The sequence below is a fragment of the Chiloscyllium plagiosum genome, unplaced genomic scaffold, assembly GCF_037043375.1.
Source record: "Chiloscyllium plagiosum isolate Xiang-an unplaced genomic scaffold, Cpla_swu_hap1 HiC_scaffold_3, whole genome shotgun sequence".
Classification (NCBI taxonomy): Eukaryota; Metazoa; Chordata; class Chondrichthyes; order Orectolobiformes; family Hemiscylliidae; genus Chiloscyllium; species Chiloscyllium plagiosum.
Window position 1 is genome coordinate 105,641,917 of NW_028270141.1, and position 26,831 is coordinate 105,668,747.

The 26,831-nt window shown below is 41.7% G+C and overlaps 1 protein-coding gene across 1 annotated transcript in view; it reads right to left on the bottom strand.

Moving 5' to 3' along the window:
• Window positions 1-11,452, bottom strand: part of LOC122548665 (uncharacterized) — a 57,843-nt gene extending 46,391 nt beyond the window's left edge. The window contains exons 1-2 of the mRNA XM_087976231.1: window positions 11,294-11,452; window positions 1,233-1,295 (exon numbers count right to left, since the gene is read on the bottom strand). Coding sequence (XP_087832357.1) covers window positions 1,233-1,295; window positions 11,294-11,420 — 190 coding nt within the window. The 5' untranslated portion in view covers window positions 11,421-11,452. The remainder of the gene's footprint in view (window positions 1-1,232; window positions 1,296-11,293) is intronic.
• Window positions 11,453-26,831: the final 15,379 nt, after the last annotated feature.

Sequence of the window (26,831 nt, forward strand, 5' to 3'; positions counted from 1 at the left end):
ACACAGTCTTGAGTGGGGAAATGGGGACAATAGCTCAAAAGGGACCAACATGTCATCCATACCTCCCACTAGTCTCAGTAACAATGTCTAACTAGCTAATGTATCTAATTACTATAGGCAATAAATCAAACTTTATTGAGACAAGAACTCTTCCTTATTAAGACTCATAAGCAGTTGTTCCTGTCCCACTATAAACTAAATAACCTCTCAGACCCATTCAAAGAGAGAGCATCAATCTACCCACACAAATATCATCTCACAATCGGCTGAGCAAAAATGTCTCACCTTGAATTGCCTCTAAACTGTAAAATCTCACTGAAATCTATGCTCCCAGGTTAAATACACGTAGACTCACACACAGATTTACAACACAAACACATACACATATCTAGTGTAGACCCCAGACTAGAGGGGGTATCTTCATGATAAATCACCAAGCACCAATGTGCAGGGGAGGTGGAGCAGGGCTGTTTAACCCGAGGGTGAGTTAGGTACAGGTTTCCCTAAGGAAAACAGCAAGTGGAGGTAGAACTTTTTTTAGTATTCTCTCATGGGATGTGGGCGTTGCTAGCTGGGCCAGAACTTATTGCACATGCCTAATAGCCTCTTGATCTAAGTGGCTTGTTCAGACTGCTTCAGAGGGCAGTTAAGAGTAGCCACATTGTAGTGGATCTGGAGTGATGTGTAGGCCAGACCAAGTAAAGATGGAAGATTTCCTTCCCTAAAAGACATTACTGAACCAGATGGGTTTTTGCATCAGTTGATAATGGTTACATGGTTGCCATATTATCATTGGACATCTGTCAAAGGGTCGGATGTTGATATTGAGAGCCCAGAGTTCTGAAGAAAGTCGATAAACATGCAAAGAAACATGTTGTGTAATGGTTTGCCTGCCAGGATGCTCACTGGTAATAGCTAAGAGAACATGAGAAGAGACCAGTTGAAACTTGCATTGAGGCTTTGCAGGAAATATGGAAACACTGCTGTCAAACGTAGTGAAAGATCTGTCACATGAGCACAAGGGATACACAATGACGATATCTCTAGTGATGGGTGTAATTGTTTCATGGTAGCATTATTAGCTTTTTCTCCTAAGATAAATGGTGCATTGTGATTCAAGATAAGGCAAAGGAGGCTATTGGATTGTAAGATTATATCTGAATGTAGAATCCAAACAAATCCTAATTACCATCATAATCATCAAAAATGAAGGCGTGCAAAGTAATATTTACCACATGTTACTGAACAGGGTCCAGTCTCCTCATATTCTTCAGCACTGAAGATATCTGTAGCATCTGAAATGAAAAAAAAAAGTTCAATATAAAGTGTCATGCAAACAAACAGATGTAGACCACATGTCTTGCTTACCCTTCATCTTCCTTCACAGATTAACTTTTGAGGTCATTGCAGTTTCCAGTTATTATTGTTACACTGCTCTAAGTACAATGAATCCATTCGCAAAGCTTAGACAACTGGTGGAAATGTGTTGCTGGAAAAGCGCAGCAGGTCAGGCAGCATCTAGGGAACAGGAGAATCGACATTTCGGGCATTAGCCCTTCTTCAGGGCTAATGCCCGAAACGTCGATTCTCCTGTTCCCTAGATGCTGCCTGACCTGCTGAGCTTTTCCAGCAACACATTTCCATCTCTGATCTCCAGCATCTGCAGACCTCACTTTCTCCTCTTAGACAACTGGTGTTCAATTTGTAGAAATGTTATTCAGATTGGAGTTCACTGACCATTATTATAATGGGATTATAAGCAAATATCAATTGCTTTAAAAATCTTCTGGCAGTGTATCTGTATCTGTTTACTTACAGGGTGCAATTCTTTTTCCTGTTGTTTATTAAATAATTTCTTTTTAACTAAGATGGTTCAATTTTTCTTTGTCTTTTGAGGATTGGAACTGCAGTTCTCAAGATTGCTTCCAGAGGAAGTTCTGGAGTGTAATCAATATGAATGGGACGTCTGGTACAGAGAAATGTTTGAAAAATATTGGCTCATTAAGGCAGTTGTCCTTGGATGATCTGAAAAGTTTCAGTTTTTAAAGTTTTAAACCTTACACCAAAAGTCAAAATGTGCTCTGTTTACATTCCTTTAGGTCCAAAGAATTCTAATGATGCAAGTGTCTCAGTAAGGGAAAACAAGGAAAAGGAATTAGAAGTATAAAAATCAGTTGAGTATTTCGCCCAGAAAAAGGCCATTCAATAAGTAAAACATCAGACACACATTGCGTACATGCTCATACGCACCTTTTCCTGATATGATTACATTACTTTTCTTTCAAGCACTTACCCAATTCACGTCCTAAGGCAGTTGAAGAAGCATTCACTACCCAATAGGCAGTGCATTTCAAAACTTTAACCACTTATTACATTAAAAAAATGTCTAGATAGATGAGTAGATTAGATTACTTACAGTGTGAAAACAGGCCCTTCGGCCCAACAAGTTCACACCGACCCGCCAAAGCGTAACCCACCCAGACCCATTCTCCAACATTTACCCCTACACCTAACACTACGGGCAATTTAGCATGGCCAATTCACCTAACCTGCACATTTTTGGACTGTGGGAGGAAACCCACGCAGACACGGGGAGAATGTGCAAACTCCACACAGAGAGTTGCCTGAGGTGGGAACTGAACCTGGGTCTCTGGCACTGCGAGGCAGCAGTGCTAACCACTGTGCCACTGTGCCGCCCACCACTTTGATTATGTTGCCTCTTATTATTTTTGGTCAACCATCTGACATCTGTGCCCTTTGGTTATCAAGCCTTCAGCTATTGGAAACAACTTCAATGTAGTTATTCTTTTAAAACCAGACATAATTTTGACCACTACTAACAAATTTCATTTTAATCTTCTCTCAAGGAAGAAACTCCAGTTCCTCCAGTTCAGCTCTGTAGATGTAATTCCTTATCCATGTACTGCGGAATTTGTTTTATGGAGTTTTTGTATTTTCCTTTATAAATGATACACACCACTGCAATGGTAATGGAGCAAGGTGAACTTACACAGTCATTTCCTGTAACTGTGTGGCACAAATATTACTCAATTTCCCACTACCATTCACAACTGGCATGGTAGCCCTGCAGCGCATTAATTCGATGCATTGGTTGTTGGATTGCTAAGCTCTGTTTCTGATTCCATTTTTTAGCATGCATATAGTCCTGCATTGTAGCTTCAACATTGTGATATCTTGGTTTTAGTTACACCTGGTCTCAATATTTCCTGCTGTCATTTGACTTGATTGTAATGGCAAACTGTGGTGGAAGATAATTTGGCTGTTGCTGGTAGCACGCAACTCCTCATTATTACCCAGCTTTGAGCAGCTAGATCTGTGCTGAATTTATTCTATTAAGTGTGGTGGTAGTTCCACAAAACATGTCTGAGGGTATCCACAGAACTTCAATAGTTGCTCATTCCTACTAATACTGTCATGGCCAAGTGCATCTGCAACAGGTAGAACTGGTGACGACGAGACCAAGAAAGTTTGAAAATCAATTTTGCATTCGCTTCTGAGTTTCAGAGGCAAAAACAGAGTTTGTGGTGATAAAAAAATTACATTATTCCTAATTTGATTTACTTAATAACCAAAATCAGTAGCCCTGATTTTTAAAATATGTGAACTACATGACATAACATCCTTATCCTTATTCTGGTGAAACAATATTCCTTACATTTGATTATAATGCATAATTTTACAACTACAAACACTGTGCATCAAAAATGTACCAGAGAGAAGTATATTGAGAGCTAGTCTAGAGAATAAGAACAAAATCCAAACTAAGATGACTTCTATATGAATTCACCTGATGTTTATTTCATTTCAATTAGATTTGATATCCATCAAAAAAAACACACACCTACATTTTAGCATCTATATGTTGTTTTAAAATAATCTGAGAAGAGTACCCTGCAGTCAGATCTTGTTGAAAGAAACAAGACGTGTGAAAGATTAAAAAGTCTATGAGTTCATTGGCTGGTATTGGAAAGACAGAACTTGCAGGCAAACCAAATATCAGACCACAATCTGACCGACACCAATCTATTAATTGGTTTAAACTTGTTTAATTCTGAAGTTTTAACATAACTTTATCACCAATGTATTTATCAATATCATACATAAAAGGCAACATTAGTTAATAGAATAACTAAATAATTAAAAACTCATGAAGAATGGTAGGAAAGGTTCTGTCTCAAAGCTGTAGTATATGAGAGCCCTAGGGCAAATTTATCTACAGTGTTTGATATTGAAACAATTGCAGCACAGAGTTTCAAAGTCGGTTAGCTCAATTGGACAGATGGTTGGTTTGCAATGTACAGTGATGCCAACAGCATGAGTTTGATTCCTGACCAGCTGATGTTACCATGAAGAACTCTTCTTCTCAACCTCTCTCCTTACTTTTGAGACGTGGTGGCCCTCAAGCAAAACCACCTTTGTCTCTCTCTCTGATGAGACAGCAGCCCTCTGGGACTATGGCAAGTTTATCTTATTGGCTGGAGGTTGAACTACAGATAATGCGATGCATCTGGGAGGGAGGAAAGTTACCTGAATACTTTGTACCAGGAGACTGTCGCACCTCTTAAGAAAAGAGTGTTCTGATGCTGCCAGTGGTCAGAGACAGGAGGGTGTGACTGCAAATGAAGTAGCTAAGGGCAGTCAGAGGAAAGGAGTGGAGTGTCAGCCTCTGCAAATGTCCAACAGGATTGATGTGCCCTCAGCTTGTCAGGTTGAGACCGGGGGCTGTGGGATGGATGGGTTAAATGGTCATGGCACCATGGTACAGGAGGACAATCAAGTGTTGGGAGACAAAGGAATGTAGTGATAGTAGGGGACAGCATAGTCAGGGGAATTGATGCGGGTCTCCGTAGCAAAGCCCCTGAGTCCAGACCCCTGGTACCAGGGTTCAGAATATCTGCTCGGGGCTAGAGAAGAATTTGAAGTTGGAAGGGACAGGTCCCATTGTTGTGGTCCGGGGTAGGTACAAGTAATACAGAGAGAACTAGCATAGTCGGTATAAAAAGCCAGGCACCAAATTAAGAAGAACGTCAAAGGTAAGAATCATTGGATTATTACTTGAGCCACATAGAAATTGGCAGAAGGTTAGACAGATGAATGCGTGACTTAAGGGTAAGGGAGAAGTGGGTTCCAGTTGTGGGGCACTGTCACCAATACTGGGGAAAATGGGATCTATACCATTGGGATTGTCTACACCTGAACTATACTGAGACTGATGTTTTCTTAGGAACCACATAACGACGGAAGTAAAGCAGATTTTAAACCAAATAGTGTATGGAAGAGCTCAAATTTGGGAAGATGTGGTGAACCAAAGAATGGGGGAAAGGCAACAAAGGAAGGAATTAATGTGGGAAATGATAAACAGATAATGTCTGGAAAGGACAGAGAATGCAGATCGAGGAGTAAATCAGTGAGTAAGACCAGAGGTTATAAAAAAGCCTTGTACTGAATGCATATTGGATTTCAAACAAACAGCTGAACTTGTAGTACAAAGAGTTAAATAAGTACTACCTGGTGACCGTTACTGAGACATGGCTGCATGATGACCTAGATTGAGAATTGAATATTGAAGGCTATCTGACATTTTGAAGGACTAGGAGCTAGGAAAATGTGGAGGAGTAGCTCTGCTATTTAAAGATGATATTAGCACAATAGAGAGGGATGTTCCAAATCCAAGAAACAAGGATATAGACACAGGCCAGCTAGAGATAGAGAATGATAAAGGTAAGAGCTCACTTGTGGGATTTGTGTTCAGGCCCTATAATAGTAATCACATGGTTGGAGAGGATATCAAAGAAGAAATAATGGGACTTGTAATTGGAAGGAATACAAACTGTGAGGATGGCGGTGTGGAACTCCAAAAGGACATTTTGAGAAGTGGCAGGATAGGTGGCAGATGAGGTTCAATGCAGCGAGATGTGAGCCGATACACTTTAGTTGGAAGATCATAGAAAGATAGTACAAAATGAGGGGATATAATTCTAAAACGGGGATAGGAGCAGAAGGACATGGCTGTATATATGCATAAATTATTGAAGGTGGCAGGACTAGTGAATAAAACATACAGTGTTCTCAGCTTTATTCATAAGAGCATGGAGTACAAGAACAAGGAAGTGTGTTGAATTTGTATAAGGCACTGGCTAGACCTCAACGAGAGTATCGTGTAAAGTTGTGGGTACTACATAATAGGAAAGCTGTGAATGCATTGGAGAGAGAGTATGTGAAAGTGATTTACAAGAATGGTTCCAGGAAGGAGACATTTCAGTTATGAGGATAGATTGAAGAAGTTGGGATTTTTCTTCTTGGAGAGTAGAAGGCTGACAGGAGATTTGTTGGAGGTTTACAAAATCCACTAGTAGATAGGGAGAAGCCATTCCTACTTATCAAGTGGAGCAAGGGTGATGTGGGAAAAAGCTAGGAAATGACATATACTGCCTGGAAATGTGATGGAAGCAGGTTGAATTGAAACGTTCAAGAGAGCATTTGATAATTATATAAATAGAAATATAATGCAGGGATATGAGGAAACAGCTGGTGATTGGCACTGGGTTATATAACTGGTACACAGATGATGGATTGAATTGGCCTCCTTCTCCATCAGAACAACTCTGTGATAAGATCCAAAGGAGACTTGACTGAATGAATTGGTGAAGGATGTTTCCACTTGTGGGAAAACCTCGAACTAAGGGTCATAGTTTCAAAATAAGGGGACGCCCATTTAACACAGAAATAAGGCAAAGAAATTGCTGAGTGTTGTTAATCTTTGAAACTCCATTCTTTGGAACTCCATTTGGAATGGCAATCAATGCAGAAGCTTTAAACATTTTTACAGCAGAGATAGATAAACTGTGATTACAATGGGGATGAAAAATTATCCGGGACATGGAGGAATGTGGATTTGAAGTTAAAATTAAATCAGCCATGATCTTATTGAATGGTGGAGCAGACTTGAAGGACTGAGCAGCCTACTTTTGTAGCTTGTTTTTATACTTGTATAATGTTCTTCCCTTTTAGAACAAAGATCCTTTAACAATGTGACCAGTACTATGGGAGATCTCATAGTAATTAAAAATGGAGCATCAGTGTACACTGCCATCACAGTCCAGATGTTCCATTTTATGGCAGCTGCTAAACTCTCATAAGACCCTGACTGTTTGTGCTGGGGGCAAAGCTGAGAGGGTCAAACAAATTTCAAGCTGTCAATTTCATTCAAGCAACATAACCATAAATGAACCATTTAAGAAGAATAACATTCTCCAGTGTTATCAAAATGATATTTGAAAATTTGCCATGCAGTTGTCTAAAATGAGTTAGACGAGCTCATTGCAATAACATATTTGCAAACCCTGCATGTTATCCATGATGTTGTGTTCTTCCCAACAATGCAACACCCGAGGGCTCAGTTGGCTGGATGGATTGGCAATGGCCCTGTGATGCCAAGCGGCATGGATTCAATTCCTCCACCAGCTGCGGTTATCACAAACATTCTGCCTTCTCAAACTTGCCTGAGACATGATGACCCTCAAGTTAAACCACCACTAGTCTTCTCTCTGTGGTCTGGTAAGGCGATGGCAACTTTACCTTTCTCCACACAGAAAAATCTAACAGAGCATCCAGTGGATGATATAAATATATACTATACAGCGACCATATAAAGTAGGCAGCATAATTCTTGATCCTGAAATGACCATGCCTGTGAGAGAAAATTAGGAAGCTAAAAGATTGTCCAATATTTATGCTACCAGATGTGTTAGCTGTGGTTTGGTGCTTATCATTTAGAAATTAGATGAGTGCTCGAAGGAAATAAACATAGGAAGTTATTGGGATAGAGTGGAACTAACTCATCTACTCCAAAAGTTTAAGAAGTCATAGCTAACATTCTGATACTTAATCCCATACTGATAGAGATAGCACTCCTGCAAGCTTCACATTTGCACCACATAGTTTGTGCACTATGGTTGTTATTCAACCACAACAGCCACATCATCTGAACAGACTGTATGGTGTTTACTGACAAAAGCCCCTCTCTCCTTGAAAAGGTTCAGGTTCTGAGGCAGCAGGTGTTAACCAGGAAGGGGCTTGACTGCTTGTTTTAATCTCTACGGAAGAGACACTGTTTGTCTTTACAGAAAGAGTTGTTGCTAATAGTGGGCGGCACGGTGGTTAGCACTGCTGCCTCACAGCACCTGAGACCCAGGTTCAATTCCCGCCTCAGGCAACTGACTGTATGGAGTTTGCACGTTCTCCCCGTGTCTGCGTGGGTTTCCTCCCACCGTCCAAAGATGTGCAGGTCAGGTGAATTGGCCATGCTAAATTGCCCGTAATGTTAGGTAAGGGGTATGGGTGGGTTGCACTTCGGCGGGTCGGTGTGGACTTGTTGGGTCGAAGGGCCTGTTTCCACACTGTAATGTAATGTAATCTAATCTAATACTGTGACCCAAGGCAGACTAAAACCTTTGAAGGTGACAGCATCCGCCTTCTCACATCTCGCAATCTTTTCTGACTGAAAACCTCTGGATGGTGTAAAGTCAGGCTTTCTATACTCTCCTCTCCCCTTGCTACAAACCTCCCCCCTTTCTCATTTCCAATACACAAGAACTGAAAACAGACTGGGTGGTGGATGAGGAGCAAGAAGGCAATGCAGAAACATCATCATCCAGTTTCTCATTTGCAGTCAGATACTGACATTGCATATAAATGAGAGGATAGGATTTAGGCGTGAGCACTGCAGCCAGCACAGCAAGTAAAGGTGTGTATAGGCACACACATTGCCATGATGTTGCATATAGTTTTTGCTGGAGGTCTTAAATGATGGCATTGCTGGGCCTGTTGACAGAAGAAGGCTGATGGGTGTACACATCCAAATACTTGTTTCAGTGGGAAGCCTACTAGAAAGCATGAAGTAAATGGCAAGGAACGTGGATGAATCAGCACTGTCTTGGCATAGGAATATACACTGAGCTTGGAAACCACCCTTGGCAGCGTGGAATGGGGGAGTTACTGCTAGCAGCATACATGTGGACCCAACCAAGATGCAACATTTGATCATTGCTGTTACAGCTTCCATTGCAGCACCAACAACTTCAATTCAAAGTCTGAATGCTGCGTTGGAAACTCAGATTGTAATCATGCAATACCAGGTGGCAGGCAAGAAAGTTCAGAATTCTCGGCTCTGAATGCCTGCGTTCCAGCAAATGCTCTCAAAGCAATATTCTCCCTGAAGACCTTCAGTGAAGAGTCTTCTCCTCCATTTTCTTCTAGCAACTTATCCTCCTCGGCGTAATGTCTGCCTAATTCCCTCAGTCATGCTCAATGTCACAAGTAATTGAAGCAGCTACTTCACATCAGCCAGGCTGCTCCCTGAGGAAAAATGAAATTCAACAAATGTGGAAAAGACCTTAAACACAGGAACAGCACCTGAAGGTGCAGAATTGCAATAGCAACTGGATTATATAATCCAGCAAACAAAATTCCTCTACATAGAGCTGGGGTGTGGTAGTGGTTATCATTCATGCCCTGGAAGATGCCAATGAAGGACATTGGCATGCTCCTAATGCTGCCAGACCACCCTCAACCCAACAGCTCTGAAGCCTGAGCACTACCATGGGGAAAGGTGCTCACTGCAGAGATATATAGGAGACCTCACCAACTAGGCTGGGTAAGTTAGCCGTGAATTTTAAAAATTTACAGAACTGAGTGTTAGAAGGTAAAGCCCTCAATGGAAGTGGTTGGGATTTCCCTGCCTGTGATCCCTGGCCTTTGTCACATCATCCTTGAGCAGCTCCTGAGAGATTATTCCTGTTTAGCTGGCAACCTCCTCATGCAGAGTGAGGTGGTCGGTTGAGGTTGTCCCATTGTTGCCAAAATATGAACGATAATATAAAATGATTCCGATAGGGGCCTTTAATTGTGTATTTCAGCTGCTCACCCCTTTGGATGTCTCTGCGTTCAGTCTCACCTCACGAGATCCTGGCCATTATCTTTAAATATTCAATTCCATTGTTCCTTAATTGGCTTTCCCTGAGCCCAGGAGCTATTAACTGTGATGAACTTTGTCTTAATTTTACTTTTTTTAATTATGTTTGACTTCTGTCATTAATATAGGTGCTGTGGTAGGGCGACTTATAAAACTTGTAGCTGTATTTTTCACTTAAAAGTATACATGACAATAAACTTCTATTCTATTCTAGATCTTCAAACATAACCTCCATTTCGGAAATCTATGTTGGCCATTACATGTAGACACTTAATAATTATCGTTACTTGATTCATTCATTCAAAACTTAAAAGAAGAAATAATGACATGATGAATAAACTTTTATACAGTTATCATTTGCGATGTGGAAAGTGTGGCTGACATTGGTTTAATCCTGGTGTTCAAAGGGGAATTTGACGGTCTCTTATAGTGAAAATATTGCAAGATTACATGGAAAAGCAGGGAGGTAGGACTAGCTGAGTAACTCCCTCTCAGAGGGATGGCATGGGCATGATGGGCTGAATGGTCTCCTACTGTCCTGAGACAGTTCTATGATTCCAACTTTAATCTCTTTCAATCCTTCTAACCCCTTCTTTCATAAACAGCAAAAAACTTTACCACTTCACTTCGCACCAGTTCCTCTGCCCTAGATGATATTGGCTCCAGAAATCATCTGGTACACTGATACACTCCACTAATCTTCCAGAAATGGCCACAATGCCCTCTAGAGATCTTTTTTTCTCAAACTAGACAATAATTCCTGCAACATTTTATCAGGATCTGAATACAATTCTTCCACATGCTCCAGTATGAACATGAACTCCCCCATCAAGACCCCTATCAAATGTACCATCTGAGAGACATATATATTCTTTGGTGGCTTGCAGTCACTCACTTTTGAGGCAACATATCACTTAGGACTTACAAAAATATTGACAACTCTCAGCCAGTGGCTCAAGTTTCAGTCCTGACATGGTCATACAATGCAGGTTGAGATTACACTTTATCATCTTTTGGATGGACGCTAAATCAAGGTTTCCAGGGCGTAGCCAACAATTATCCCTCAGCGAACATCCCTCAATAATAACATATTATTTAGTATCACAGTCAGTAGTGCATTCATACTTTGTATGAATTGGTTCTCACGTTTGCCCATACTACAATATTGACTGTACTTCACAAGCAGTTAATTGGTGGCCAATTGTGATAGAATGTTATGAGAATATGAAAGGCACTAAACAAATGAAACTTTTTGGTTCAAAGAAGAAACATTTGTAGCATCGAAGAAAATGTACTTACTTAAACGTGACTTCTTTCCTCTGTTAAAATTATGATCAAACTCCAGTTCCTTTGCATGACCAGTCAGACCATGGGAGAGCAAAAATAATAAAAGACCACTCAAAATAATTTTATAATTTAGTGACATTGCCTGAAAGGGTGAACCATGAATGTACTGGAGGTGTGGCAATGAGGTGGTCACACTCTGTATATTGCCATTTCTGCAGTATGTGGTAGGAAAAGTTACCAAATGAAATGATAAAAAAAAACCAAGATTACCACGGAGACCATGAAAATAGATTCTTAAATTGCCACGGAGACAGAGCCACATCACAATATAACCTGATGTCAGGATCTGAGTTACTATAGAGACCACATTCATAAGACTATAGTGAAGGATCTAGGAGGTTTTATGACCTACGTGGCTGAGAATTGCAGAGCATGTGGGGAGCCAAAGGTGCTTTCTGGGTCTTGATGACCCCTCACCTTTTCATAACATTTGCCATATGATTCATTATATTTGTTATTAAATGAATCAAGAATAGCTATTTTGAATTGTGCTTCAAACAGTTCTAATTATAAATTTTTCCCTTTTTTTTTCATTTTTGGCTTGGCATCTATTTGGAAAGCTCATTTTGTTTTGTGCTGCAAACATTCTAGCTCAGTGGTTTATTGCTAGACTTTAAAACCCAGACATTTGTGGAATCCAATCCCAGTATGTTAACTTGTGATGGGTGAGTTCAATAAGTCTGATAATTTATAAACTAAGAGAGGAAAAAAGCCGAAGGTGGAGTCTTATAGAGGTCTGAATGACACAAGCAATGGTGAGATTTGTGGCAGAATCAGCTGAGATGTCTAGCAAGGCTGATCTCAACGTCAGGAGCATCTTCTTGTTCCATCTTTAATGATTTTGCGGAATGGGGAGGTGAGTTTATCACTTGGCATGGCGAGTTATCAATTAAGGGAGATTATACCTTGTTTAACAGCAATTTTACAAAATGTGCTAAAGAGGCTAGCCATTGATAAGCCTTGACGTAGAAACAAGAGTACCTGGCACCATCAGGTTGCTACAGGTTGCAGAAAGCCTTCGGTTTCTCACCATGAAACAGCATCTCAGGAGCATGATCCACAGGTAATGGGCGCATGCACCCTTCATCCACAGACATTGGCATCTGAAGCTTGTCAACCCCTCACAACCATCATGGCTCCTCTCAGATGCACTAGCAGGCCATTGCGCAAACACAGACTTACAGGAATTTCAGGAATACCATGCTCTAGCATTGAAAGGGACACTTTGCACTCAGGGTCAAACACCCAATTCACAGATTGGAACAGGTTGCCCGCTGGCTCGTTTAGCATCTACTTGCCTTGCCATGACAGTTATCATGTTGGCACTTCAGCCAGATCCAAAGGCTAGCACGGTGGCACAGTGGTTAGCACTGCTGCCTCACAGTGCCAGAGACCCGGGTTCAGTCCCCACCTCAGGCAACTGTCTGTGTGGAGTTTGCACATTCTCCGCGTGTCTGCATGGGTTTCCTCAGGGTGCTCCGGTTTCCTCCCACAGTTCAAAAATTGGCCATGCTAAATTGCCCATAGTGTTAGGTGCAGAGACAAATGTGGAGAAATGTGTCTGGGTAGGTTGCTCTTCAGAGGGTCAGTGTGGACTTGTTGGGCCGAAGGGCCTGTTTCCACACTGTAAGTAATCTAATCTAATATATCTGTACTGCTGTATTGACATGCTCCTTTGTGCACACACATAGACATGCTGCTTGCCAGTAGCAATGTGTCAGGTCGTAGGGACATCTTGCTGTCAGGCACACCAAAACGAAAACATAAAATCTGTGCCAACTGCCTGCATGACAAACGCACTGCAAGTGTACTCAAGTGAACCATCATGTCAGAAACTGGTGGGGCTAGGCTGGCAGCAACACACCCCCTTGATTACCGAGAACAAGCGTAGGCGAACAGTCAGCAAACAGTCTGAGAGCTTCAACACGGTCAGTTGTCCATTTGGAAGGCTCACCATCAGGGGGTCTCTCCAATAGCACTCTGGGGAGTGGGCAGCGGAGTGTCATATATGGTCCAGCACAAGGAATCAAGGGACTGAAACAACACTCATGGACTTCTAGTCAGTCACATCTAGGGGCAGCTTATTGAAGTTGATCAGAGGTCTGAAGTGAATCCTGGCCTGGTTATCCATCTGTTGATTGTTAAGGTGCAAGGTGGGGGCGTGTAACAACAGTGAGAGTGAGATCACTGCCAAAATGGAGGAATCAAGGCTGAGGAATCAAGGGGTGGGGGATAACAGAAACATTTGTGAAGGTGGCAAGAAAGATGGTGAGGGAAACATGAACAGTGTTAGAGGGCATGATTAACAATGAAGTGAAGTTTATTGACAGTGTCCTGTATGCTCCCCTTGTGAATTCCACAAGGGAATTCCACAGGAGCAGGGTGGATGTTATTAATGTGTAATGTCAGGGTTCGAGGATAGGAAGGACACCCTTTCTGCCATCTATGTTGTTCCCACACCAGATGGACTGCAGCAGATCAAGAGCAGTTAGGGATGGACAATAAATATTGGCCTGCCCTACTGCCCATATCCCACAAAAGAACAAAATAAATGACTGATTGTGGGAAAACTTTATAGGAGGAGCTCAGGAATTTCAAATTGGGGAGTGTTTGTTTAAAGCGAAAGCTGCTAGCCCTCGAAGATGGACTCCTGCTCTTTCTGGTCCCCAGCCAGTGTTATAAAGACACTTAATTTATGGATATTCAGCATTTCTCATTTTTAATTTCCACTCCATCTTCTTGGTGTAAAGAAAACCTGATCATTCCTGATGAAGGGCTCTGGCCCAAAACGTTGATTTTCCTGCTCCTTGGATGCTGCCTGACCTGCTGTGCTTTTCCAGCAACACACTCTCAACTAACAAAAACCCAGTCAATAATTAAAAACAACAACCTGCAACACGGTTGTGGGTTGCGCTTCTGTGGGTCGGTGTGAACTTGTTGGGCCGAAGGGCCTGCTTCCACACTGTAATGTAATCTAATCTAAATCTAATAAGATTACATGATTGTGAACAAACTTCAGTACCAAACAAGCTACAGTCTACAATGAATGTACAACCTATTTCTAGCTCCAGAATTAATATATGGGAAACATGGGGAATATTGGGCGATTGAAATCTCCACACCACATATCAAATAGCAAATGTAATCGAGGTTACATGGATTTCTTAGCAACTCCTCCCTGACACTAATGACATGGTAGGTCATAAAATCTCATTACACTTCACAAGGGATAATAATACTACATCTTTTTCTGATGTGGTCTTGAGAATATTTACCCTCCCCCCCACCCCGCCCCTCCGTCATTCCTGCCCAAACACCCCTCACCTCTCATTCCCCCAAACCCTGTTATAGGCTAGCTCAGTGACTACTCCTTTCTGATCCTTTCCTGGGTCTATGTAAATTTGGACTCCAAAACTGCAATCTAGTACATGTTCATAAGCAGCTCTCCACCAAAACTAGCTTCACTGAGCCACATATGCCCTGGGATTTCCTTGACCTCTGAACTTTCTGCATTGTATGAAACAATATTATTTATGGCCTCATCTCTAAGCTGCACCAAAAGCCACTAAGAAGAAGGGCCTGTGCCCGAAACGTCGAATCTCCTGTTCCCTGGATGCTGCCTGACCTGCTGTGCTGTTCCAGCAATAAAGTTTCAACCAAAAGCCACTAATGGCTCACAGGCTTCCTATTGAGCCTGTAATGATTGTAACAAGGTCAGCCAGGAGGACCTCATAGAGTATGAGCTCCCTGATTGGGACTGTTAATTTGGTCCAAACAGGGAGCCCTGGCTGACAGATAAGGATAAGAGTGTCAGACTTCCTGTTCACTCTGAGAGCTGGCTCTGAGAGAGTTGGATCACTGTCAAGGATTCTCCTCATGTAAATAAAGGGCGACTTGGTGATAGGACACTGGCCTCTGTGGGATTATTTCAGAGATCTTCACAGCTACCCATAGCACAGAGCCAAAGACCTGAGCCCTGATTACACAGAGCTAATCAAGTGCTCTTTGACTCCCCAAAGAAATACAATCTGTGTGGTTCCCATCAGTACACCTAACTCTGAGGAATCCTAAAATACAGTCTGCCCCATCTTTGTCTTCAACTAACTGCCCTTAGGTCTCTGTTTCATTTGAACTCCACTTCATGCACCCATTGAAAATATGGCAAAATCTCCTGCCCCTATTGCAGGGCAGAATTGAATGTTGCCACCCAACAACTCTTGGAACCCAGTGAGCTCTGAATGTTACATTTCACAGAACAGTGGTGCAATTCGATACATGATTTCATTCCAACGTAAGTTGTTGATGTATTAAAATTGAGGCATACAGCCATCTTGGAAAAGTTGTCATGGTTGATCTATCCTGAGAGCTGATTGGTCACTCATGAATCTTCCTATTTGCATTAAAAACTCTGAGTGAATTTGAGGAGACCTGGGTTTGGATTTTAAACGTTAACAACCGTAATGGAGAATGTAACCCACACCCACCAGGTACGGGTTAAAAGTACCTTGTATAATTGAAGTGGACATATCTTTTTCTTTCATTCAGTGCAACTGTCCTTAACTCTCCCCTTATGCAAACGAATAATACATACTACAGATAATTTGGATAAGTTGGATTGCTATTTGTAAAATGTGTTTTTGGACAATAGTGGAGGTAAAGGTTCTTTGGTGCTCGTATACAATTAGATTATAAGGATTGTTGGCTGTAAAAAAGTTTTTTGTCGTGATGTAATGATAAAGAGAGCTGTTTGTGTATACTTGATAAGAGAATGGGTTCTTAAGAATGTAAATTGCAAGGTATCAGCCATGGAACAAACCACCTTCCCTCCCATGTTATCACCACCCCATACTTCCTGCTTATTGGGCTAAATGGAAAGGTGAGGTTGGAGTACAGAGTTACGGGTCAGAGTTATAAATTTGTTGCAAAGATGACTCTGAATTTTGTGGCATTGATATTGGCTGGGTACCAATCTATGTACATACCAATTGTTTTTTGTAGTTCAATTTATTCATTATAACCAAAATTCAACAGGCTTCTCTTAGACCTCAGAATTATAGAGGAAACTTTATGCTTTAGAGCATCAACTACAAGGAGAACTTGAAGGTCAGTTCAGAAGAAGGGTCACTAGACCCAAATCTTTAACTCTGATTTTTCTCCGCAGATGCTGCTGAGCTTTTCCAACAATTTCTGTTTTTGTTTTGGACAAACTTGGATTGTTTTCATTACAGCATATGTCAGAGTTTTTTTCCCAGGATGGAAATTGCAAATGCTAGGGGTTCACAGGTTTAGCGCGAGAAGGAAAAGATTTAAAGGAAATGTGCAAGGCAAGTCTTTTACATACTCGGAGACAGACTCTGGAGAGGGCTGCCAGAGACGATGGCAGAAGCAGATAATAGAGCAGCTTTTAAAAGTCATTTAGATAGAAACGTGAACAGCCAGGGAATAGAGGAATGCAGACCTGCACAGGCAGATGGGATTAATTCAGAATGGCATCATGGTTGGCATGAACGTAGTGGGCACTGTGTTGTATATCCTAACATAGGGAAGAAAACAAGGAAGAAATGGTATCATCGCATTGATGCTGCAATTAACCATTTCCTGAATTAATGGTGAATGAGGAGTTGTGAAATGTAATTCTAACATAGTAACACATCACTTTTTCATTGCTTCCATCAAGTTTTCCATCTTTCTTTGTCCCATTAATGTCCTTTAGCTTCAAAAGTAATACACAGAACCAGTCAGTTCCAACTTCAATTGATAGAATTAATGGCATAATGGTCTGGAAATTGTTTCAACTAATGTGTGTTTAATGGTTCCCACAGATTTCACAGAGAAGCACTTAAAACAGAGATACCAAAACCACATGACAACAGCAAGCCAGCCTGTATACTAAAGGAACAATTGTATTTCACTAGATGACTCCCTTTTCAGAAAATATAACAAAAATTCAATGTAATATCATTCATAGTTACAAATTACATAAGTTACCTGGTCATGGTCCCAAGTAAAATTCTTATTCATAAATAAAATGGTAAGACCATCAGACATAAGACATAGAAGCAGAGTTCAGCCTTTCTGGACATCAAATCTGATCTGACATTGAATGAGATCACAGCTGACCCAATGAGCCCCAACTCCATTTACCCGCCTTTTTCCCTTTAACCCTTGATTTCCTTATTAATTAAAAATCTGTCTTTCTCAGCCTTGAATATACTTAATGAATTAGCTCAACAGCCCCCTTAAATAATGAATTCCACAGATTCATTACACCCTGAGTGAGGAAATTCCTCCAAACCTCTGCCTCAAATGTGCAAGCCCTTCTTCTGAGATTATGTCCTCTGGCCCTAGACTCTCCTTCAGGAGGAAACCATCATTCCACATCTACCTTATCAGGTTCTCTAGACAGCTATAGACCAAATCTACTCAATTCTCCTCATAAACGAGTCCCTCACTAACCAGCATTAACCTAGTGAACCTGCTTCTAATACCATAGAGAAATATTGCATCAAAACAGGCCCTTCGGCCTACTATGTCTCTTCTGACCAACAAACACCAAACTACTCCAATCCCATTTGGTTCATTGACTAAGATGGCCTGGTATTTTAAGTACTCATCCAAATGCTTCTTAAATGATGTGAGAGTATCTGCCTCCACCACCCTCTCAGGCATCATGTTCCATATTTCTATGATCCCCTGGGCGAAAAAAATTCTTTCTCAGATCTCCTCTAAACCATTTGGTTCTCACCTTAAATATATGCCCTCTGGTTTTAGACAAATCTGTCATGGGGAAGAGATTCACATGATCTACTCTGTTTATGCCTCTCATAATTTTATACATCTCATACAGATATTCCCTCAGCTCCCTCACTCCAAGGAACATAATACCAACCCAACCAGTCTCTCCTTAAATTGAGGCCTTTCATCCCAGTCAACATCCAGGTAAATCTCCTTTGCACCCTCTTCAGTGTAATTGAGTCCTTCAGATTGTGTGGTGACAAGTACTGCACACAGTATTCCACCAGTGGCCCAACAAATGTTTTATAAAGTTGTAGTAAAATTTCCTTGCTCATACATTCTGCATCCTGGCTAATGAAGGCAAGCATCCTATCTGACATCTTCCGGGTTCAATGGACTTGTACACCAAGGTCCCTTTGTTCCTCAGTACTCCTTAGGGATCTACCATTCATTTTTATTATCCTTCTTATTGCCCATCCCAAAATACATCTTCACATTTATTGAGATTAAATTCCATCTGCCAATGCTCTGTTCATTTTACCAGTTGATCAATATCAGATTGTAGCCTGAGACCATGCCCTGGCTCTATGCACAAGTTGCCCCTTTGATATCTTATAGGTCCCACCCTTTCCTCAGTAATCCAAAAGATGCCAAAGATGTTTCATAGCCCCTCTTTACCCTTCTGATTTCCTTTTGACGTAATCACCTACACTTCCTACACTTTTGAAGGTCTTTCACTGTTTTTAATGCAAGTTACCTACATATGCTTCCTTCCTTTACTTTACCAAAAGTTCAATATCCCTTGACATCCAGGGTTCATCAGACCTGCTGCCCTTGCCCTTCACTCTTACAGCGATATGCTGGCCCTGAATTCTCACTGTATTGCTTTTAAAAGATTCCAACTGGACAAATGTAGACTTACCTGCAAGTCGTTGCACTCAGTCTATATTTGCCAGATCCTGTCTAATGATATTGAAATCAGCTTTGCTCCAGTTTAGACACAACTTTGCAATATCCTTATCCTTTGCAATAATGACTTTGAAACTTAAGTTATGGTACTATCCACAAAAAGCTTGCCCATTGAAACTTCAACAACTTGACCAGCTTCCGGTTCCCTAGGATTATGTCTAGCACTGCCCATCTTCAGTCAGACTGTAAATGCAATGACACAAAAAGCTCTTCTGGATGCACTTTAAAAATTCCATCCCATCTGATCCCTTCACACAAAAGCAATCCCAGTTAATGTTAGGAAAGTTGATTCCTACAACTATAACCTTGTTTCTCACATCTTTTTGTGATTTGCCTGCATATCTGCTCCTCTATCTCCCTCCGTCTGTTGGAATCTAGTTTAATCCCAGCAAGGTAATCACGCCTTATTTTATTCCTAAACTCTACTCAGATAGCCTCATTTAAATACCATTCTGTAACTGCAGTGATGGTTTGCTTTATTAATAAAGCAATGCCCCACCTCTTACTTCCATGCCTCCATCCCACCTGAAATCTCTATACCCTGGTATGTTGAGCTGCCAGTCCTGTCCTTCCTTCAACCATATCTCAGCAATTGCAACAATGTCATATTCCCATGTGTTGATCAATACTCTAAGTTCACCCACTTTATAGTCCTTGCCTTAAAATAGATGCAATTTAGCTTTCCAGTCCTCCCATGTGTCTTATCATGCCCATGTCTGTTCCTGGCATTCCTTCTGATTGGGTCTTCCTCCTAACTTATCATCTGCTGATTGCCACATACCCTTATCAAATCAGTTTAAAATCTCCCCAACAGCATGGACAAACGTCCCGCCATTCCTGGTCAGGTGCGCCCATCCAGCTTGCATAGTTCCCACTTACCCCAGAAACTGCCCCAATGATCCAAAAATCTAAAGCACTTCTTCCCATCGTTCCTTTAGCCATGCGTTCATCTGACCAATCTCCCTATTCCTATACTCAGTAGCACGTGACCTGGAAGTAATCCGGAGATTATAACCTTAATAGTCCTCCTCTTTAATTTACCACCTCGTTAAACTGCTGCTGCATTACTTCCTTTCTTTTTTTACCCATGGCATTGGTAACCGACATGTACCACATCTGCTGGCTGTTCACCTTTCCCTTTCAGAATGTAATGTTCAGTATATTTTTTCTTAGATAAAGGGACCAAAAGAGTTTACAGTATGCCAGCTGTGGAATTAATGCTTTGTGGAGTTTTAGCAAAACTCGCCTATCTTTAGACTCCATTCTCTTTGAAATAAAGGCTGACATTCCATTTTCCTACTCTATTATCTGCTGAACTTATATACTAGTTTTTTGTGACTTGTGCATGAGGACTCCAAAATGCCTCTGTGTTACAGCTTTCCGCAGTCTTTCTTCACTTAAATAGCATTCAATTTCTCTATTCTTCATCCCAATGTGCATAATCTCACTTTTCCACATTATCTGCCAAGGTTTTGCCAGCTTGCTTCACCCATCCATATCCCTCTGCACTCTTTGTCATCCTTATCTGTTTTTGTACCATCAGCAAACTTGGCTATAGTACATTCACGCAAGTGATTTATTTAAACTGTACATAATTGTGGTCCAAGCACCGCTCCGTGCCATTAGTTGCAGGTTGCCATCCTGAAAATGCCTCCCTAAGCCTTACGCTCTGTCTTCTAAAACATCTCAACAAAGAGAATAACATTCTCTGCAGATGCTTTGGATCAGATAGACTTGGTTTGTGGAAGATGTTTTGAAGTGGCTTTGTAGTTAGGCTCCACCAATATTTTGTCTCTCTCAGACAGGTATGAATTAAAATACCCTCATACAAAGACAATAGCTAGACATTCTTTCTCTATCTGAATGTTGCATTGTTGAGTTTGTATTAAGATCCTTGATGCAGATAGAACAGGGTGTTCCTTGCTGCAGAAGTGTTGCTCCAAGTCCAGCATTGCTGTCATCGTCATGCAAGGTGATCTCATCATTGACATCATAGAACTCAGCACTGGCATTGTTGTCCAATAGTTGTTTGATTTCAGTGAAAGTTGCTTCTTGTTTTGTGTCTCAATACCACTGCGTGTCCTTAGCAGTGAGCATTAGCGTATTCCGATGCCAAATTAGGCAAGACCATTGCTAAATAATTAGTGAATCTGTCGAATTATTGCATCTGCTTTCACAACTGTTGGTTGCTGCATCTCTGCTACAGCTGTTACTTAATGCTGATGAAATCATTTTGCTATCAAAATTTGGCCTATATATTTAACTCCACACATCTCCAATACATCTTTGTACTTGTTTAATTTCCAGTTCATTTGGCAAGTTCTCTCTATTTGTTGCACTAGATTCTGATTGTTTTCTGCAATGGCTTCTTCCATTGTGCCTCTGCAACCATAAACTGGCAGGTCATCCACAATAGCTTCACTCTGAGAAGGTCACTATTTCAAACTGTATTGATACTCTTCTGAAAGGCCAAACAGCATGAGCAACACTTTCCTGGATGGCATCAGTTGGAAAACTGCTGTTTTCATCCAACTTCAGTTGCCAATAATCAACCTGTGCATTTGTAAGTTGTAGCAAAATTTATTCAGCTATTGGCACGGGGAAGGGAAATCTTCAAAGCTTCATTGAGATTGTTTAGATCAATGCTTACTGTTTTCTAGGGTTTTTTCACTATTATCATGCTGCTAATCTAGTCTGGAGGAGTTGTCACTTTCTTGATTAATTCCATTCTATCCATCTACTTTATAGAACATAGAACATAGAAGAATACAGCGCAGTACAGGCCCTTTGGCCCTCGATGTTGCGCCGATCCAAGCCCACCTAACCTATACTAACCCACTATCCTCCATATACCTATCCAATGCCCGCTTAAATGCCCATAAAGAGGGAGAGTCCACCACTGCTACTGGCAGGGCATTCCATGAACTTACGACTCGCTGAGTGAAGAACCTACCCCTAACTTCAGTCCTATATCTACCCCCCCTTAATTTAAAGCTATGCCCCCTTGTAATACCCGACTCCATACGCGGGAAAAGGTTCACACTGTCAACCCTATCTAACCCCCTAATCATCTTGTACACCTCAATCAAGTCACCCCTAAACCTTCTTTTCTCTAATGAAAACAGCCCCAAGTGTCTCAGTCTTTTCTCATACGATCTTCCTTCCATACCAGGCAACATCCTGGTAAACCTCCTCTGCACCCGTTCCAGTGCCTCCACATCCTTCCTATAGTATGGCGACCAAAACTGCACACAATATTCCAGATGCGGCCGCACCAGAGTCTTATACAACTGCATCATGACCTCAGGACTCCGGAACTCAATTCCTCTACCAATAAAAGCCAGTACACCATATGCCTTCCTCACCGCACTATTTACCTGGGTGGCAACTTTCAGAGATCTGTGTACATGGACACCAAGATCCCTCTGCTCATCCACACTACCAAGTATCCGACCATTAGCCCAGTACCCCATCTTTTTGTTATTCTTCCCAAAGTGAATCACCTCACACTTAGCTACATTGAATTCCATTTGCCACCTTTCTGCCCAGCTCTGCAGCTTCTCTATATCCTGCTGTAACCTGCCACATCCTTCCTCACTGTCAACAACTCCTCCGACTTTCGTATCATCCGCAAACTTGCTCACCCAACCTTCTAACCCCTCTTCCAGGTCATTTATAAAAATGACAAACAGCAATAGTCCCAAAACAGATCCTTGCGGAACACCGCTAGTGACGGCACTCCATGAAGAAACTTTGCCATCAACTACTACCCTCTGTCTTCTTCCATCCAGCCAATTCCTAATCCAAACCTCCAACTTACCCTCAATGCCATATCTCCGTATTTTCTGCAGTAGCCTACCATGGGGAACCTTATCAAACGCCTTACTAAAATCCATATATACCACATCTACCGCTTTCCCCTCATCAACCTCCTTCGTCACCTTTTCAAAGAATTCAATAAGGTTTGTGAGGCACGACCTGCCCTTCACAAAACCATGCTGACTATCCTTGATCACATTATTCCTATCCAGATGTGCATAAATCCTATCCCTTACAATTCTCTCTAAGACTTTGCCCACAACAGAAGTGAGACTCACCGGCCTATAGTTACTAGGGTTATCCCTACTCCCCTTTTTGAACAAGGGAACCACATTTGCTATCCTCCAGTCTTCTGGCACTACTCCTGTAGACAAAGAGGACATAAAAATCAAGGCCAATGGCTCTGCAATCTCCTCCCTTGCTTCCCTGAGAATCCTAGGATAAATGCCATCAGGCCCAGGGGACTTATCTATTTTCACCTTTTCCAGGATTTCCAACACCTCTTCTCTACATACCTCAAAGCCATCCATTCTACTTATTTGTGACTCAGTATTCACATCGACGACAATGCCCTGTTCCTGAGTAAATACTGAAGAAAAGTATTCATTCAGTGTCTCCCCAATCTCTTCCGCCTCCACACGCAACTTCCCACTACTATTCTTGACTGGACCTATTCCTACCCTAGTCATTCTTTTATTCCTAACATACCTATAGAAAGCCTTAGGGTTTTCCCTAATCCTACCGACTAAGGACCTTTCATGTCCCCTCCTTGCTGCTCTTAGCTCTCTCTTCAGGTCTTTCCTGGCTACCCTATAACTCTCAATCGCCCCAATTGAACCTTCACGTCTCATCTTGAGATAGGCCGCCCTCTTCCATTTAACAAGGGATTCCAATTCCTTATTAAACCACGGCTCCCTCGCACGACCCTTTCCTCCCTGCCTGACAGGTACATAATTATCAAGGACACTCAATAGTTGCTCCTCGAACAAGCTCCACATATCATTTACACTCTTGCCTTGGAGTCTACTTTTCCAAGCCACACATCCTAAGTCATGCCTCACCGCATCATAATTTCCCTGACCCCAGCTATAACTCTTGCCCTGTAGTACACACTTATCCCTCTCCATCACGAGAGTAAAAATCACCGAATTATGGTCACTATCCCCAAAGTGCTCACCTACCTCTAATTCTAACACCTGGCCTGGTTCGTTACCCAGAACCAAATCCAGTATGGCCTCACCTCTTGTTGGCCTGTCTACATATTGTGTCAGGAAGCTCTCCTGCACACATTGAACAAACACTGACCCATCTAACGAACTTGAGCTATAGCTTTCCCAATCAATATCAGGAAAGTTAAAGTCCCCCATAACAACCACCCTATTACTGTCACTCATCTCCTGAATCACCTTCCCTATCCTTTCTTCAATGATTCTAGGACTATTAGGAGGCCTGTCAGGTTGCCTGTCTTGCCTTTCAGGTTGAATCTGAGGACAGTTGAGCTCACCTCAGCAGTCACTGAGGTTTTCTCACATCTGTGCCAGTTGCAGAGGGATTGGTACTCACCAGATCAGCCACAAAAGATGTTCAATCAAGAAGTCACATAAAGATGGGTACAGATTTTCATTTCCTGTGATGGATGGATACCATCATCTTCAAGCACTCCTCCAGTGATAGATAGGTCTCCCAACCAGCACATTTTTTGATATATTTGCACTTGCCTCCAGTATTGGCATTTGTGCCTTTTACTATGTGCACAAGAGAATATTGTCTCTTGCCTTAAGACTTTTTACTACTCTTACATAGCATCCAATTAGATCCATGCTAGCACAGTCGCTCAGTGGTTAGATCTGCTGCCTCACAGCACCATGGTCCTGGGTTCGATTCCTGCCTGTCTGTGTGGAGTTTGCACATTCTCCCTGTGTCTGTGTGGGTTTCCTCTGGGTGCTCTGGTTTCCTCCCATACTCCAAAGATGTGCAGGTCAGGTGAATTGGCCATGCTAAATTGCCCAGAGTGTTAGGCCCTTTAGTCAGGGATAAATATAGGGTAGGGGAATGGGTTTGGGTGGGTTCCTCTTCGGAGGGACAGTGTGAACTTGTTGGGCCGAAGGGCCTGTTTCCACACTGTAGAGAATCTAATCTAATCTATGGATGTGAAGGTAATGGAAAAAGCCACTGCAGAGTGTAACCAGAATTTAGTGCAACTAGTAGCTGAAGGCTGTCTGATGAACCAGAAATTAAACAAATAAAATTGAAGATGTCCAAAGTCAAATACACAGGGCAAGTTCTGTTGCACTAGTTACATTAAGTAACAACTGTCGCAGATTTACAGTTGAGAAAGCAGTGCAACGATTTGATGGATTCACAGATTATTTAGCAGTGCTCTTAGCTAACTTGTCATCAGCTCAAGCTCACTGCTAAGGACCTGAGGTGGTATTGGGGCGCAGCACAAGGAGCAGCTTTCACTAAACCCAAACAACTATGAACAACAATGCCAGTGCTGAGGTACTATGACATCAATGATGAAGTCATCTGGTAGTCTGATTGCTGGCAAAGCTGGCATTTTTTTACCCTTTCCTAATTGCCCTTGAAGTGAAGGACTTGTAAGTGCATTTTAGAAAGCTGATAGGAGCCAACCACATTGCTGTTGATCTGGAATCACATATAAGCCAGATCATATAAAACAGTGGATTTCCTTCCCTAAATGACATTAGTGAACTAGGTTTTATATGGTAATTTCATGGACACAATCACTTTCAAACCCAAATTTTATTAACAGAATTCAATGAGCTGCTATGGCGTGATTTCAACCCAGAACTCTGAAACAATATCCGAGGCCTCTAGATTATTAACAATAGGAATATTTGGCAGACATTGTATCTTTCTATGAGGCTGTAAAGCAGCAAGATCATGTCATGTGACACTGCAAAACCATATCTGGCATTCAGCATACTATCTTATTTCTAAGGAAGGGTCATTGGGCTCAAAAGTTAACTCTGATGTCTCTCCATAGATGCTGCCAGACCTGAGTTTTTTCAGCAATTTCTGTTTTTGTTTCTGATTTCCAGCATTTGCAGTTCTTTAACCCTTTATTCTATGTGCTCTCTCTTGCCCTTAGCCTTTCTGCACCTCTCTCCTCCAGATATCTGAACATGGCACTCTTTCTTTTGCTCGTGCTTTGCAACGTACGAGCTGGTTGTTTATATGAAAGTCTCTACAAAAATGCAAAATTGTTGATCAAAAATTCAATGCTGATTAATGTGGCAAAAAAGCGAAATTAATCACTTCATCTTTAAAAAAATTGTTCTTCATGTTTTGGTAGTTTGCAAAACCACCAACCTGTAATCTCTCATTTGTAGTACTTAATATATCAATTTTTTTTAGAAAAGTAAATAAAAACCCATATTTCCAAAATAAAAATGTTCATATTTTTCATTTATCGGGTGCAGAAAGGCATTTGCTCCCTCCCCCACCCTCAAAATTCCCACTGAAAAAGGAGAAACCATACCTTGCGAGTTATTTTAAAAATGTTAATTTGTAATTAAATTTAAACCAAACAGGGGAACGAGGAAGGAATACACCATTTGTGAAGCACATATTGTAAAACAGAAATATGAAAGCTCATTTCCTTATTTTTTTTCAAAAAAGAAACTTATGGGACTTCCTAGTAGGTTACACCAATTGGTGCTGTGAGTACTCTCATTGATCACAGCATCTTGTTACTGCTTGAATGTACCAATGGGGGATTTAAATGCAACAGCTGGGAGGCGCGCATCCCGCGGTTCACGCTGGGGGTTGTAGTTCCGCTTCCTGTCAATAATGTGCTGAAGGTGGAGGTGTGGACTACAACTCCCGGCAGGTGGCGCGGACCGGCTGACGTCTGCGCAGTGACGCGTAGGGGCTGGCGTTGTTTATTGTGGCCGGGGACGCCATCACGGTACAAGGAGCCTTAGTGGGTGCAGCAGCAGCA